The 14,470-nt window shown below is 45.1% G+C and overlaps 1 protein-coding gene across 2 annotated transcripts; it reads right to left on the reverse strand.

Moving 5' to 3' along the window:
- Positions 1-328: 328 nt before the first annotated feature.
- On the reverse strand, positions 329-9,877 carry PRELID3B (PRELI domain containing 3B). 2 transcript variants are annotated; one of them, XR_012500686.1, is made up of 7 exons: positions 9,709-9,877; positions 5,750-5,918; positions 4,447-4,536; positions 3,929-3,999; positions 3,706-3,808; positions 2,943-3,070; positions 329-2,366 (listed from the first exon to the last, which is right to left on the reverse strand). XR_012500686.1 is itself a non-coding variant. In XM_074347515.1 (6 exons), exons 1-6 carry the CDS (start codon positions 9,738-9,740, stop codon positions 2,247-2,249), a joined length of 585 nt encoding a protein of 194 aa, XP_074203616.1. In that variant the 5' UTR covers positions 9,741-9,872; the 3' UTR covers positions 329-2,246. The 2 variants fall into 2 exon arrangements, 1 of the variants encoding a protein (XP_074203616.1); XM_074347515.1 differs by lacking the exon at positions 2,943-3,070 and having other exon boundaries at positions 9,709-9,872.
- Between the last annotated feature and the right edge of the window lie 4,593 nt (positions 9,878-14,470).

The raw sequence follows: 14,470 nt of genomic DNA on the forward strand, positions 1-14,470 counted from the left end.
TTCCCCCGCCGACCGGCCCCGGGGTCACGGCGGCCAGGCGGCCGGGCTGCGGCCCGCATGGAGCACCAACCCCAGTTACAGTGAACAAGTGACCCTCGGCGGGTCCCCGGTGTGACAGCCCGGGACGGGGCGCAGGAGACCGTCGGGGAGACAACCCTCGACTCCGGGCGTCCAGCTTGGACGGAGCCGATCTCGCCGTGCGACGCCCGCTTGTAGCCTGTGGCAATTAAGCGCATTATTACTAGGAGAAAGTTTTTTTTCTTCTAGGAAAAACATTACTTTTGCTCTTTACAGTTATTGAAAACAAATTATAATCAGGAAAAACATCGTAGTTAAAAGGAAGTTTTTATTAACAATAAAATTTTTTCTTAATTCATGTAAGATCCATCTTTAATAAAATAGGAAAATATGTTCCATAGTCCGAGTCTAATTCTAATCCACGAGCACTTTGTTCCAGGTCAGTCATCGCAAATGCTTTCTATGTTACTTGTACTTAAACAGGTATAAGCCACAAACTACCAGCTACTTAACTAAAAGAAGAAACTGCTGGAAAATAAAAATTTATAGAATTTTATCATTGGATCAGAGTAAAAAAAAAATAAACAGGATAAAATTTTGTTTAGAAATCCTTTTATCGTTAGGGTGTTACCCCCTTTCAGAACAAGTATAATTTTCAGAAATTATACAACGCAACTTATCAAATATCAGTATTTAGCAATGTTTTGCTTAGCTGAAATTTTATTTTAATTGTAAAAACCATCTCTGGTTACAAAAAAATAATCATAAACCTTATTGGCTTTAATCTGCTTTTATAAATGTCTTAAGAAGTTGTAAGCTAAACAATATTTTAAGTAGAAAACCAGTAATGTAAAAATAGTTTGGAATACTATTTTTGTGGTTTATATACATATTTTAACTGGTTTCTTCTACAGGAATCCGGACACTAGAAGTTTATCACATTAAGCATTGTAAAATAAAGGCAAGGGCTGACCACCTTCTAACAAAAATACTCTGCAACAATTCCAAGTATCAAAGATATTCTTATTTAGTGGTTGATAATTTATTGCCTGCTACAAAATACAAAACAAAATACATTTACTGGGTTGTTTTTCAGATTGCAGCTGCCCTCTGGCATCTAAAGCAAGGATTTCCCATAAATAAAAGCTGCAGTTAGCTTAGGTCAATGCCTTTTTCTCCCTATTATTTTTTCTTCTCCACCGTCCCACCCCCGGCAACGACACAGTATTATTAAAAACATTAAGTACCTGGGATTTATGCTTCAGATCAAGATATCATTTGAGTAGTTTCAAATGATGTACAGCTCTTCACGTAAAAAAAGCTGTTTCATGGTCACAATTACTTCAAAAGTAATTATGTTCAAATAACCTGACATATCATGCTTTAGCAATTACAGAACCATGATTTTGACACATGGCAATTTATAAGTTAGGCAAATGTGAAATGCTAAAAGATGTGAACAGCTGTTCTTCTGTTTAGAGTGCTGCAAAATTCCAGTAATGACTTTATTTTTTTAGTTAACAACCAGCCCACGACACAGCATACTAAGTCACAAAGTACAAAGCCAAGGAAGGTAATACCTTTACTAAGTTACAAGACTTTGGCAAGTCAATACAGTACTCTTTAACACAATCAAGTGATATTTTTGTTGGAGTCATTTCTACTTTTGTGATAATTTTTACTCCAAGAATGTTGAGTACCAAATTAAAACACTTAATTTTTAATGGTAGTTTATAGCAGAGCAAATTACTTATATGTCTTCTGAAAATTAAACAATTTCTCCTTTTAAGTGAGTTCCCTCATGAAAGTTCTTGAAGTTTACTGCATCAGAGCAATTGTGTGTATGTAAGAGGTGGCTCTGCTTTGTTCTGGGGTTGGTCCAAAGCCAGGTAGACTTCCAAAATGTGAAAAGCTTAAAGATTCTACCTGAAGGAGATTTAATAAGCCAATACCAATTTTCAAGTACTTTTCAAAAATTGTTAAATTTTCACATAAACCCTGGAATCCTCAAAATTAGAGACAGTCATTTCAAACAAAACTAATTTCAGATGATCCGTTTTATTTAGAAACCCTGCACCTCTTTGTTTTGATCAAGTCACATAGCCTTTCTTCAGCTTATTAAAAAAAAAATCTACCTAAAATATGGTTGTATTTTTTAAATAACAAATAAATACACTGCCAGCTTCCAGGGACCTGGGGAGCCGGGCGCTGTGCATCAACCTTCATGATCATTTCTCCACAAGTGCCGCCGCAGCCATTGGTGTCCTTATGCTCCCTCTCGCTGAAGCTGTCAATTCTTCAATTTCAGCATTTAGTTTATGTATTACCCATTCCATTGCTTCTCGGCCCTTAAAAAAATCCGGTACATTTATTGTTACCAAGTGAGAGCAAAGGCACATATCAAATAAATGGCATATCAGGAAGTAACAAGGAGCATCACAAACCTCACCATAACTAAACCTCACTAGGAAGGATGGTTTTTATCTTTGCTTTTTCTTCTTTAATGTTATTTACCAAATATCAAATGCCTTGAGCAACAGGCTTGGTCTATACACACTGATTTTGTATGCAAAAGATGTTCTCAAAAGAGTCTACAATTAAATGACAGTGATATTTTACTATGATTAGTGATCCCCCTTTGGGCTGGTGAGGTCAAACTCCTTTCTTCTTTTTATGTCCATATTTTAAACCAAAACCCTGTACAAGGCTCTGAAAGATCTGGCCCCTGACTTCCTCTTCAACCACTCCCTCCTGCCACTCTATGCAGTTCCCTGAGGAACAGAAAGAGGAACATTCCCTGCTTCCTGTCTCAGGGCCTTTGCACATGCACTGCCTCTTCCTAGCATACCCCTCACAGCTTACCCATCCCTCATTCAGAACTTGCTAGAAACATCACTTACTGAACACCCATTAAACACTCATACCTTTCTGTACTTTTCCTTTCCTAATGACGTGTTGTATGATTAATGTCGCCTTCCTCTTAGCTCCACGAGGGCAGGGACCACGTTTGTTTTGCTCCCCGCTGTATCCCCAGTCTAGCCTAGCACTCTGCCTGGCACAGAGAAGGCATCTATGAATATCTTTTGACTGCTAAATGATTATATTAAACATGTGTTACAAAACAGTGCATTAGGCATCTTTCTCTAAACTTTATTTTAAATCATGCATTCTCAGTGGGGCAAAAATTAGTTGAGGGGGCGGATGGAGAAAAATCTCACTCTTTTAACGTATAAAACACAGGCATATATATCTACATATCTATACCCACAGATACAACCTGTGGTATTAATTCCATGGGGTGGGAGATGATAATGGAAAAAAAAAAAAAAGGCTCAGAATCGATGTGTCCAACAGTGACACACAGCTACACACCATCAGCATGCCCCATGAGCTGGGCCCTGGGCCTTGGGCCTTCCATGTGGGATCGCATTCACTCTTTATGCCCAACCAAGTGAGGTGGGTCATCGGTCCCCACAGACAGGAAACGGAGGCAGAGAAAGACCACTTCAAGCCCAGGGTGAAAGGCTGGTCAGAGTTACAGTGTGCGCATGACTCCAGGCGCGCCAGATCCCAGAGCCTTGTCAGTAACCGCCCCCCACCCCAGTGGCTGAGACTCAGCTCACAAGGACAGCTCTGGCAGGGAACAAAACCCAGGAGTAAGAGCAGGCGGGGAGCAGCCTCACTTACTTTATTCGCATTTGAAGATATTGTACTTGCCATCAGTCCTTCAAGGTAACTCCCGAGACTGACCCCTTTCACGGTGATTATGGCTTCTTGCGTCAAAACAGTTCTGGAACAAAACACATTCACACAGTTTCAGGATGACCTAACTTTCATTTTTTAAAGAAATATTTGATAGAAAAATTAAAACACACTGTAAAATAACTTTGCTAAAACATTTTCTACTCACTTTTCTGGGTCTTGAGGATGTGGTTTGTATATAAGTCTCTCATCTACTGAAACCATATTTGTAAACGAAATCTACAGAATCAAAAAAAAGCCACATCATTTTGGAAACCAAGATTGAACACATGTCCAAAATTAATTCACAAACCAAAATCTTGCCAGCTAAATACACAAAGCAGCAGCAGACAGCCCACTTTCGTGCTGCTGTGCAAACAGAGCTTTTCACTATGTGTTACTTCCTTTCATTAAAAAAACAATAAATTTGACAAAAGTATTATAATGGTAACAACACGCACACGAGTCCAAATTCATTTCATCAAGGGCCGCCCCCTAGAAGCGATCAGCAGGCTCACCAGGGCGGTGAGGCTGAGCTGCGAACAGGCGGAGACAACAGGGCATGTAAGCTCTGATTTTCTAAACCAAAGTCGAGAAGCACAAATTCATTTGTATGTCAACTACAAAACAGACGAAAAAATTAAGCAAAATAGTTTAAAAATAAAACAAAAGGGAGCTCACACTTACATTAGTAGATTTCAGTTCCATTGTTTTCTCTACAGGATCCACCACAGAATGCTCCTGCACGTACGTTTTGGTTCTTGCTGCGCCAATAAGCTAGGTCAAACACTCAGAGTTAGTAATCAGAGGAAGCAGGCTTTCTCAACAAGGGTATCAATATTTTATTTGAAGGTAAAAATGTGTTAATATCTTGAATCAAAAATCTGTTTCATAAAATACACGCAGAATCAGCAAAGGTCAGAAAGGAGGCCCACTGAAGGGGAAAAGGAATTCACACACACACCATGGAGATGAGACTGCCAAACACTAAAGCTCTCCTCAGGGGCAACGAGCACCCAGCCCACTGAGAACGCATGGGGAGCCAGGCAGGATGCTGAGACCACCCGGACGTGACGGTGGAGCAGCGAGCCCGGAACGTGGAAAGCATAACATTCGGGGGAAACGTGGCATCGAGAGAAAGGAGCGCTTCAGAGTATCTGTCAGTGTTTCCTAGAGCAGCCCAAGGCAGAGGATGTGTGGCTCCATTCTCCACACAGAAAACCAGCCCTCTCACGGGGGAGGGCAACACAGCAACCCTGCAGTGCCCCCACGCTCGGGTCCCAAGTCTGGCCCAGTCGTGCTCACAGCTGTGTCCCCACCACCGAGGGCGGTGGTTCGGACAAAGGAAGCAGTCAGTGCATTTCTGCTAAAAAATGCGTCCTTTAGTTTTCTGAGTGGGCCCACCTTCTAGAAAGAGAACCTCTACGGAAAACGGGGTCCACTTATCGTAGCAGGATTCTCTCACATTGTGATAAACTGGCATCTCAGGTTTTTGCTGGTGAAACTGGCTCACTAAAGCCTGCTCATTTGTGACAGCACAGAACTCTGTGTTTAAATGTGTAGGGAGAAGGCCCAGATCTTGGAGCAAATGGGGTGACAGCAAAGCCCGAGAGTCTGCTCCTCACTTGCTGTGCCCCTCCCTCCTCCATCAACCACAGCAAGCGCCAGCCAACCATCATGGCGACTCCGGCGCTGCCACGTCCACCGCTGGCCTCAAGCTGCTGGCAAGGCAGGAAAAGCAGAACCGAACTCTGAGATTACAGAGCATTAGCTGGCTTCCTTCAGAAGGTTTTATCAGGTACCTTCAAGAAGACTGTAATAATATTTCCAATTCATTATACACTCATAACTCAAGTTTATTATAATACAATTTGAACTGATGCAAAAATGACATTCAGAATCAGCTCCCACAACCTACTTGAAATTATAATGTGGTTTAGAAAACTTCTCTACAGCAGTCACATTCCTCCAGGAATAAAGACACACTTACAGACTTCACGATGGAAGGCAGTCCCCACTCTGTGCTGAGAAGTCTGTGGCTGTGCAGCTTTCCAGAGGGATCTATATGTCTGTCCAATACATCAACTCCAACCACGTTCGGGTTCATAGGGTTTGGGTACTTCTGCATTGCAGCTGTTGTGACAGTTTCCCATGGGTGGCTGCCAAAAAGAATCAAAAATCAAACATTTAAAAATATGAATATAAATTCAGCCATTTTCATAAGCCATCATTTTTTATAATTGAAGTTTAATTAATTTGCCTAGGGAAATCATTTTCTGAAATACTGACTGAAAGACGATTTGGGGGGGCTCAGACTGCATCTTGGGTATGTACAGGCCTCAGTATTTTTTTCAGCACACAGGCTCTATGGTACAACTGATGCCTAAAAGTTTAAAGTAACCTACAGAGCGTTTCAATACAGTTTAAGTAATCTTTTCTATTCATGTGTCCACTCTCACATGTAAATTTTGTTTCTAAAAATCAGATTCATAAAAATGTATTTAAAAATTATGTTCTACAGAAACAGACAGCAAAAAATGTTATTACACCATTTATTCTTTTATCTGACCCTTCTGTGAAGCTATAAAAAATTAGTAAGAGTCAACGAACTTAGAGGCAATGTAAATTCTTACAGGGATTACAAGACCCAAAGCATTACTGTTTCAAATACCATACTATTAAAAATGTATTTTTCTCTATTAAGGTTACTTTCCTCAAAGGAGTGATTTCTGAGTTGTTTTGAAAAGGTCACTCAATACAACAACATGTTTTTTAAGGTGTTGCTAATGTGCTATTTTCTAATATTCTCTCTTAATAAGCATTTGCTTATCATTTAGGATTGAAATGGTAACAATATCACGGAACTTGCAGCATCTTTATATTCTTGAAAAAGCACATGTACTTGGGTGATTCAAAATGTGATGTACATTTGTTCTCTTCACAACTTACCTGAATAAAATGCTTGTACAGAAGATACCCTACTCAAAAGAGCCCCTTATTAGCCACAATGAGCATTAAAAGTGACTTAGGCCACCTGCAGTCCGATTCCACATGTCTTCACTGAGAGGAAAAAGACGAGATCTGGAGATGATGTTTCGAACTAGTTACCGATAAACCACACAGCATTACTTTTAATTTCGATAAAAGCAAAACAGGTACACAGTACTCTATTTCAACTTTTCAGAGAACTAAGCCTGACAATGCTTTTTGTGGAAGGAAGGAAAATCTCAACCCCGTTCATTTCTCAAAACCCTGGATAACCAGTGATTTTATCTTTAATGTTTTCATTTTTGCTATAACATTATATATAAGTGAACCTCATTCTGTTTTTAACCTCAAGTCTTATTCATCAATCAGTGCAGGTATATAAGCAGAGCTATTTCATAAATCTAGCAAGCCCCCGCACACAGAAGTGACACAGGCCAAGCACTCTGACTGTTACCAAGGTAACTATCTAAAATGAAAATCAGACGAGCCCTCCCCTGAATCCATCTAGTCATATACCACGGTTGGCTGGCTTCCTCGCACTTCTCTCTTCCCCCCACCTCCTCTAAAAAAATTAATAATTGTATGGCTTCAGGGTGGTTATGCATGATTTGTAATTTAGTCCTCTCCTCTCTGAGCCAACCTGAAGACACTGATGTTGACTTAGCTTGGACTGAGACTGCTTTATGAAACATAACTAGCTCAAAAGTTACAAAGGCTGCATATTATGATTAACAGTCTTCCAGCAACTCATTTTAACTGAATTAATGTAATTATGTGAAAAGACTTCACACTGGAAGACAGTCAAAGATGGCTCCAAAGGGCAGTCAGTAGAACCTAGTGATGGCTTAGAGAGCTGTCCAGTTTTTTTAACCTATAAAACCAGGTGGGGAACACTGTTAACTCCATGAGGCAGCAATAATGTCTTGATTTATTTGCCAAAGTGTAACCAATCTAAGGAACAGTTAGTTCCTGGCCCAGAGCAAGCTTTCATATTTTTTGAAGGCATCAATGAATGATTTCAGCTGGATACCAACTACATGCTAGGCCTCAGAAGGACGTGTTGGAAAATGAAAGGTGGGTAAGACACAGAATGATGACTTAGATGTTGTTGTTAGTAACATCCTTGAGATGGGAAACACAGGGCAACTGGAGCCTGAGGGACATGTGAGTGGAGATACCTGCTAAAGCCTGAAAATAAGGATTTGAAGTTCAAGAGAGGCTGGAGCCCAAGGTACAGATTTGGGTGCCATGTATGTGCATGTATCAGCTGGGACCTTGATCAAAAAGCCCAGATTATCTGGGGAGAATCAGGACCAGAGCTCCTTCTCCCAGGACAGACACAGCATTTACGTGAATATGTCTATCTGCTGGGAGGAGAGTCCCGGAGTCCCGGTCATCAAATTTCAGAGAGGTCTGTGACGAAAAGAGAGAAAGAAAGATTAGGAACCTCTGATGAAATGCAAGATAAGAAGGCCAACAGTATTTCACTGAACATTCACACTGAAGGGAAAGGAGAGAGGGAAATATTACAGAAAAGGGTAGAACTGGGGGTGGGGAGTAGGGAACAAGCCAAAGAGAAGAGTGTTACAGTTCTAAGGAGATACAGCTTGTTAAAGCATTTAAACCCAAAAGAGCATTGCAAAGAAACCACCCATGGTCCCAAGGGCTGAAATGGAGTAGTGAAGAATGTGACCAGGTTAAAGAACACCAGAAAGACTACAAATTTAGGGTCTTTTCCCCCCAGAAAGGCTGTAAAATATTAGAAAAGAAGTCTTCCCTCTGATTCTAACTTCCTATACTTTCCAGGATCCAGTGGACTCTGGGATGTGTCTGATTCACGGAATATGTATAAGGTTACAACCTCTTTTAAAAATTGCCTTCAGAAACATTGTTCAAAACAATTCAAATGGTTGGACTAAAATATATTTCAAAGCTATAAAAATTAAGATGGTGTGGCAACAAGATCAAGTTCAGTGGAACAGGGAATAGGGCAGATGGCTCAGAAATGGATTCAAATACAAACCACAGCAGTGTTCAGGGCACGGGTGACACTTCAAATCAATGAGAGAAAAAGGTCAGTCAATAAAGAGTGATGAGATAATCGATCAACTATCTGTTTAGGCAAAAATGATATAGTGGGTTAAATGTGTGGTTCTTTTGTACAATGAATCACGGACCCAGAAGGGAATCTAATTATCAGCGTTCAACAGATTTAAGGCCTATTTTCGTTACTAAATATTTCTCGCTAACCCAGAGATGTTAATGAACGTGACCTCAAAGACATATTATACCACCAGGCCCTGATTACACCATTACCTTCCATGTCTCAGACGAAAATGGGTAACCCAAGGTCACACAGCTTGTTGAAGCCAGAAGTGGAACTTGGACTTCAATTCCAAGGCCATAAATTGCAATTCCTCAGGTCAAGGAAGTGCCAGAAAAGTTTCGCCTCCCCGTCTCCTGAGCTCACGCTAAATCCACATTCCGAGGTAAGGAACTCCACCCAAAGATGGTGGGGAGACTAGACTCGACAGCCCACGCCTTGCTCGGGGGTTCCTCGGCTCCACAACCCACACGGTGCTGCAAGGCCTGACACGGCAAAGAGGGGCCCTCCCACCCCGAGTGCAGTGAAGGACCTCGTGCTCGGCGACGCCCCCAGCGCCCGAGGGGGCGTCGCCGGGAGGATGACCGCCAGGCCCCTCCTGGCCGGGCGGGGACTGGGCCTGGAGGTTAGGTGCCTTCTCCCCTGGGGGCCCACTCCTGGGGCGTCCCCGGGGTCGTGACCTTGAGCCCCGCCGCCAGGGCCCCAGGAGCTCGGGCCCGGCTTCCCCTGCTAGGCCCGAGCCTGGAAGGTTCCTGAGGGGCGCCTTCTTCGGCCTCGCCGCGACTCCAGGCCCGAGCTCCCTCCCACCCCGTTGCTGCCCCGTGCCCCTCGCCGACCCGCCCCCGCCCCAGACTTACTCAAAGACGTGCTCCGAAGTCCAGATCTTCATGGTGCCGGCGGCCTGCGAGTTGTCCGGGCGGCGCTAGGGCACAATGAGGCGAAGAGGCCACTCTTGCCCCCGCCCCGCTCCCCAGCCACCCCGCCGGCCGCCCAGTGCGCACGCGCCGTCGGGCCCGACGCGAGGGACGTCCCGACGCGCTGCCCCACGCCCTATCCCGGCCCGGGCTTTGCCCCAGCCTTGCGCGCGGCGCAACGGAGCCCCGCCCCTTAGCGCCCGGCGCACCGCGCCGGCGCAGTTCCGAGGGCAGCGATCCGGGCCGCTCGCGCGGCCGCTGTGCTGCGCAGGCGCGGCACCCGGCCTGCGGTCCGCCCCCTCGCGGGCGTCGGCCGGAGCGCGGACCTCTGGGCAGAGTTGGGCCAGGTCCAGCCGGTTCCTGGGCTCGCTGGGCGCCTCGCCTTGTCTCCTCGCTCCCGGCCGGCTCACCCTCGCCTCGAGTTACGAGGCCTGTTGCCGGGTGCAGTCTGCCCGCTTACACCGACAGTCCCGGTGGTGGTCGGTGTTCTCTAGAGCAAATGTACATGGCGCCCCATTAGAAAATTCCGGCTACCTCCTGTCTCAGCTCAGACTGTGGAGGGTCCAAAGGCAACCAGTCAGCCAGCTAACCAGCCAGACAACTAACCAGGTTATCAGCCCTGGGCGCATTCCACTTGCCCGCGCAGAGACTTGGACGCTCGGTTGGGAGAAGATACAGAGTGGACACGCAGAGGCTCACATCAGGTTTGAGTAGTGCCCCAGTGGAGGGTGCAGTTAGGAAGCATGAGTGCGCGATGGAACAGGCGGAAAGCTTCCTAGCCCTGGGTTTATAGGATGTGTCTTAGCTCAGATGTCACTGCCCAGAGAGCCTTTCTTTCATCACCCTTCCTCAGCAGATTCTCCAATCCCTAGTTCGTCAGTCACAATGGCCTGTTGCATTTTTCTTAGTACTTTTCACTCTCTGAGATCATCTTGTGTATTTGTTTAACTTCCCCTCGAATTTGAAGCCCTTAAGGGCAAGGATCGTACCTGTGCTGCTGGTATTGATTCTCAGTACCTTGTGTAAAGGCTCAATTGCTATTTATTGAAAAATGAAATAATCAGTAATTATCTGTGGAATGAATGAATTACTGAAATCATCTACTTTATGTTTGGCTTGCACTCGACTGTAAGCTCCTGAGGGCGAGGCTCTTGCCAGACTTGTCCAACCATCCCCTATACCTACATAATAGTTGCTTGTTGCATAAATGAATGACTAAGATGTGAGGGGGAAGTCAGGAATGGCATGTGGTTGCATCCACAGATGAGCCTTGTTCAGTGGACAACTAGCTTTCAGGATAAGCCCTCCCTCCTCGGGTCCACACCATCCTCCACAACCTTGTACCCGCTACAGAACAATTTGCCATTTTAAATGATACCTGTGGAGGAAAATTTTTACATCTGGTTACTAGAACCACTGCCTCATTCTTGTTCTTAGCTCCTTTGATTGTTAAAAAAACAAATAAAAGCCAGGTTAATACAGGAGGGAGGATAATTTTTAAAAAATAGCCAAAGTCCTTTATATAAAGAAATAGAAGGGGAGAGGGTAGAGCTCAGTGGTAGAGTGCATTATTAGCATGCACAAGGTACTGGGTTCAATCCCCAGTACCTCCATTATAAACAAACAAACAAACAAATAAATAGCAAGAAACAGAAAAATTACATTAGACAGAAGAAAATAATATAATTGGGTAGCTGGTAGGTGTAATTTGTGGTAACCAGGACTTAATAAAAGCCAGAAAACCTACAGTACCTGGAGTGGTACCCAGGACTTAAAACAAAACAAAACACACACAGAAAACCTACAGTACTTAGAGTGAATTTTTGGGGAGGTGATGCTTTAAGGGCTGCTGAGATGCCTCAGCCTGGATTAAGATGCAAAGTTAACGTTGCTGGGTGTCAAAAACACTGGTTCAGGAACCACGTGCACAGAACAGCCTGTCCCTGCTATTCCTGGAGCTCCGTGAAGCTGTTCACCATCCAGGATTCCTATTCTGTTTATGCTAGAGAATGTTATTCTGCCCCACCAAGTTCAAAATTTCTGTTTTTTAAAGTTGTGAAAATTAAATGACACCTACCCCACACCCATACTATACTCAATACTCAAGTCTGTTGATTTCACTTGCTGCCTGTGAGTGATAGGGATGAGGGACCCCAAGTCTGGAGATCCAGGCCCAAGTATCTTTTCAGCATGGAAGTAATATAACCTTGGACTTGAACTTGGAGAGCAGGAGCTTTACAGAGATAATCTCCTGGAGCCTCACTTAGAAACACACGGAGGAAACGAATGGTTTATAGATACCTAAGCCTTGCGTCACTGACTGTGCCCCTCACAGAAACAGGGAAGTCATCAGCAGGTCATTAATTTGACTTGAAATTAAGTAGGTGACTGGCTCTTATGGCACTTACTTACAGAGTGACACACAATACCCAGATCTCCAGGCCCTTCCATGTGCCTTATAGGGGTGGGGGGAGGCGGGGGAGGAAGTTACAGATGGGATTCCTACCAGCAGTGAACTTCACATCTGGCTTAGGAGCCAAAACACGAGCCAAGAAATAATTAGAAGATATTTAAAGCAGGGTCAGGTGTTCAGAGCAGAGAGACCCATGGCTGTGAAAGGCAGCTCCCCTGCGGAGGGTGGTGGGTAGAGCATCTTCCTGGATCATAGAGAGGATTTGGCTGAAGGGCTGAGGTCAGGGGTTGGGCCGACCCACAGCATCAACGGTACCAGGCCCATGTGCATGGGGCGCAGAGACAGGCCTGGCAGGAGAAGTGGATGAAGTCACATGCCCTAACTTCAGCTGGGTGCTAGCTCCTTTTATTCCCAAACTTCAGTCATTCACATGCCATCCTCACAATTTGCCCTGTCTTCATACCATCTGTTCCATTATTACTTAAGTTTTTTATGTCAGCTTTTTTACAAATACACTTAAAATGAAACTTTATATAACTGCTGCCAAAAGAAAATTGGTAATTTCCCCCCTGCTTTTCACTAAACATGAAACTATTAAAGTAAAACCGAAAGCCAGTGGGCTCTCTGGTATCTTTCCTGACTCCGGTTGTGGGCGTGTCTCCTGTTGGGGTCTGTTTCCGAGCTTCTTAACCGCTCTTTACCTCTCATCCACTCTCTTCAAGCTCCAAATCCATCTTTTCCTCTGAACCTCTCAGCCATGAGCTTTGTCTCTGAATTTAATCTGAGCTCCTTCAATTTCTCACCCACCTCCTCTTGAAAATGTCTTGTAATCTCGTTAATCCTCTCTGTATTTCTCTGGACTCAGAGAATGTATTTTCTTCTCTTCAGTCTTTTTGCCTTTGCTCTCTGTTTATTCAGCGAACAGCTACAGATCTCCTCTTCTCGGCCCTCCCTGTGCCCCTGTAGCTTACACAGCACCAGCGGTTCACAATCATGTTTCCTCCAGGAGGCAAGTGACAACGTCTGGATACCTTTTTGGTTGTCACATCTAGGGAGGGGGTGCTGCCTGACAGAGGCCAGGATGCTGCTGAGCACCCTGAAGTCCACAGGACAGACAGTGCCTCCACAGCAAAGAAGTACTCGGCCCCAAGTGTCAGCAGTGTCACAGCGTAGAGACCCCAGGCTTTGGCGAACAGGCTCTTACAATCTAGACTTACAATCAGGTGGGTCTAGCTGTCTGGACCCCATCTTTGTCCTTCCAGCGGCCAACTCACCTGCGCCCTGCAGCGCCGTCGGTTACCAGATGTCCCCCCGCAGGCTGCGCGCTCCGCGCCCCTGAGCTTCGCGCCTGGTGCTCTCTGTGCAGAAGGCACTTTCACCTTATTTGCTTTAAACCATCTCACTCACGTCTTGGGATATGATCTCAGTGTGCGTGTGCGAGTGTGTGTGTGTGTATGTGTGTGTCCGTCCCCGTCCCCACAGCTGCAGTTAGAGTACAAAGCGGTGACTCCTGGCTTAGTCCGTTCACACTGCTGTAACAAAATACCACAGACTGGGTGGCTTACAAACAACAGGAACTGATTTCTCACAGTCTGGGGGGCTGGAAGCCCAAGGCCAGGGTGCCAGCATGGTTGGGTTGCCGGCGTCTCACTGCACCCTCGCGTGGTGGAGGGGGCCGGGGAGCTCTCTCAGGCCTCTTTTTATAAGAGCGTTGATCACTCATTTGGGAACCTCCCAGAGTCCCCACCTTCTAGCACCATCACGTTGAGCACTTGGCTTTCCACGAGCTCTGGTGGGGGACACAGCCGTTCAGACCGTGTCAACCTCCGGGGGAGAGGGAGGGGAGGGCTTCCTTATCCAGCTCTTCATCTTCTGAGTCCTTGCTGTCATGCAGCCATCCTGGGCAACAAGAATCAGTCAAGACATGAAACTATTCACCCCTGAGCCAAATACTCAGAAACTTGGTGCCCACTGGAAACACAAGCCTAGACCCTCACCTGTTAAATTCAAGTGTTTGCTGGTTAGTCTCTCACTGGTTGTTCGTGGATCAAAATGTACCATAAACGGTTGGAAAGTGAAATGGAAACTCTGGGAAAGGGTGCTGGGTTTCATCAGGTTGAACAGGTGATGCCCAAGACCTGCCCTACCACACACGAACCCCCCGGAATTCCTGTGGAATTAAGGCCGTTAACAGCCAAGAAGAGAAAATCGACAGGAGATGATTCCCAAAGTAAAAGCGTGTCATACGGCGACGAGCTGCAGAGCTAAGCAGTGGGAGGGACCCCCGGGAAA

This window comes from Camelus bactrianus, chromosome 19, assembly GCF_048773025.1.
Source record: "Camelus bactrianus isolate YW-2024 breed Bactrian camel chromosome 19, ASM4877302v1, whole genome shotgun sequence".
In the NCBI taxonomy this organism is placed as follows: domain Eukaryota; kingdom Metazoa; phylum Chordata; class Mammalia; order Artiodactyla; family Camelidae; genus Camelus; species Camelus bactrianus.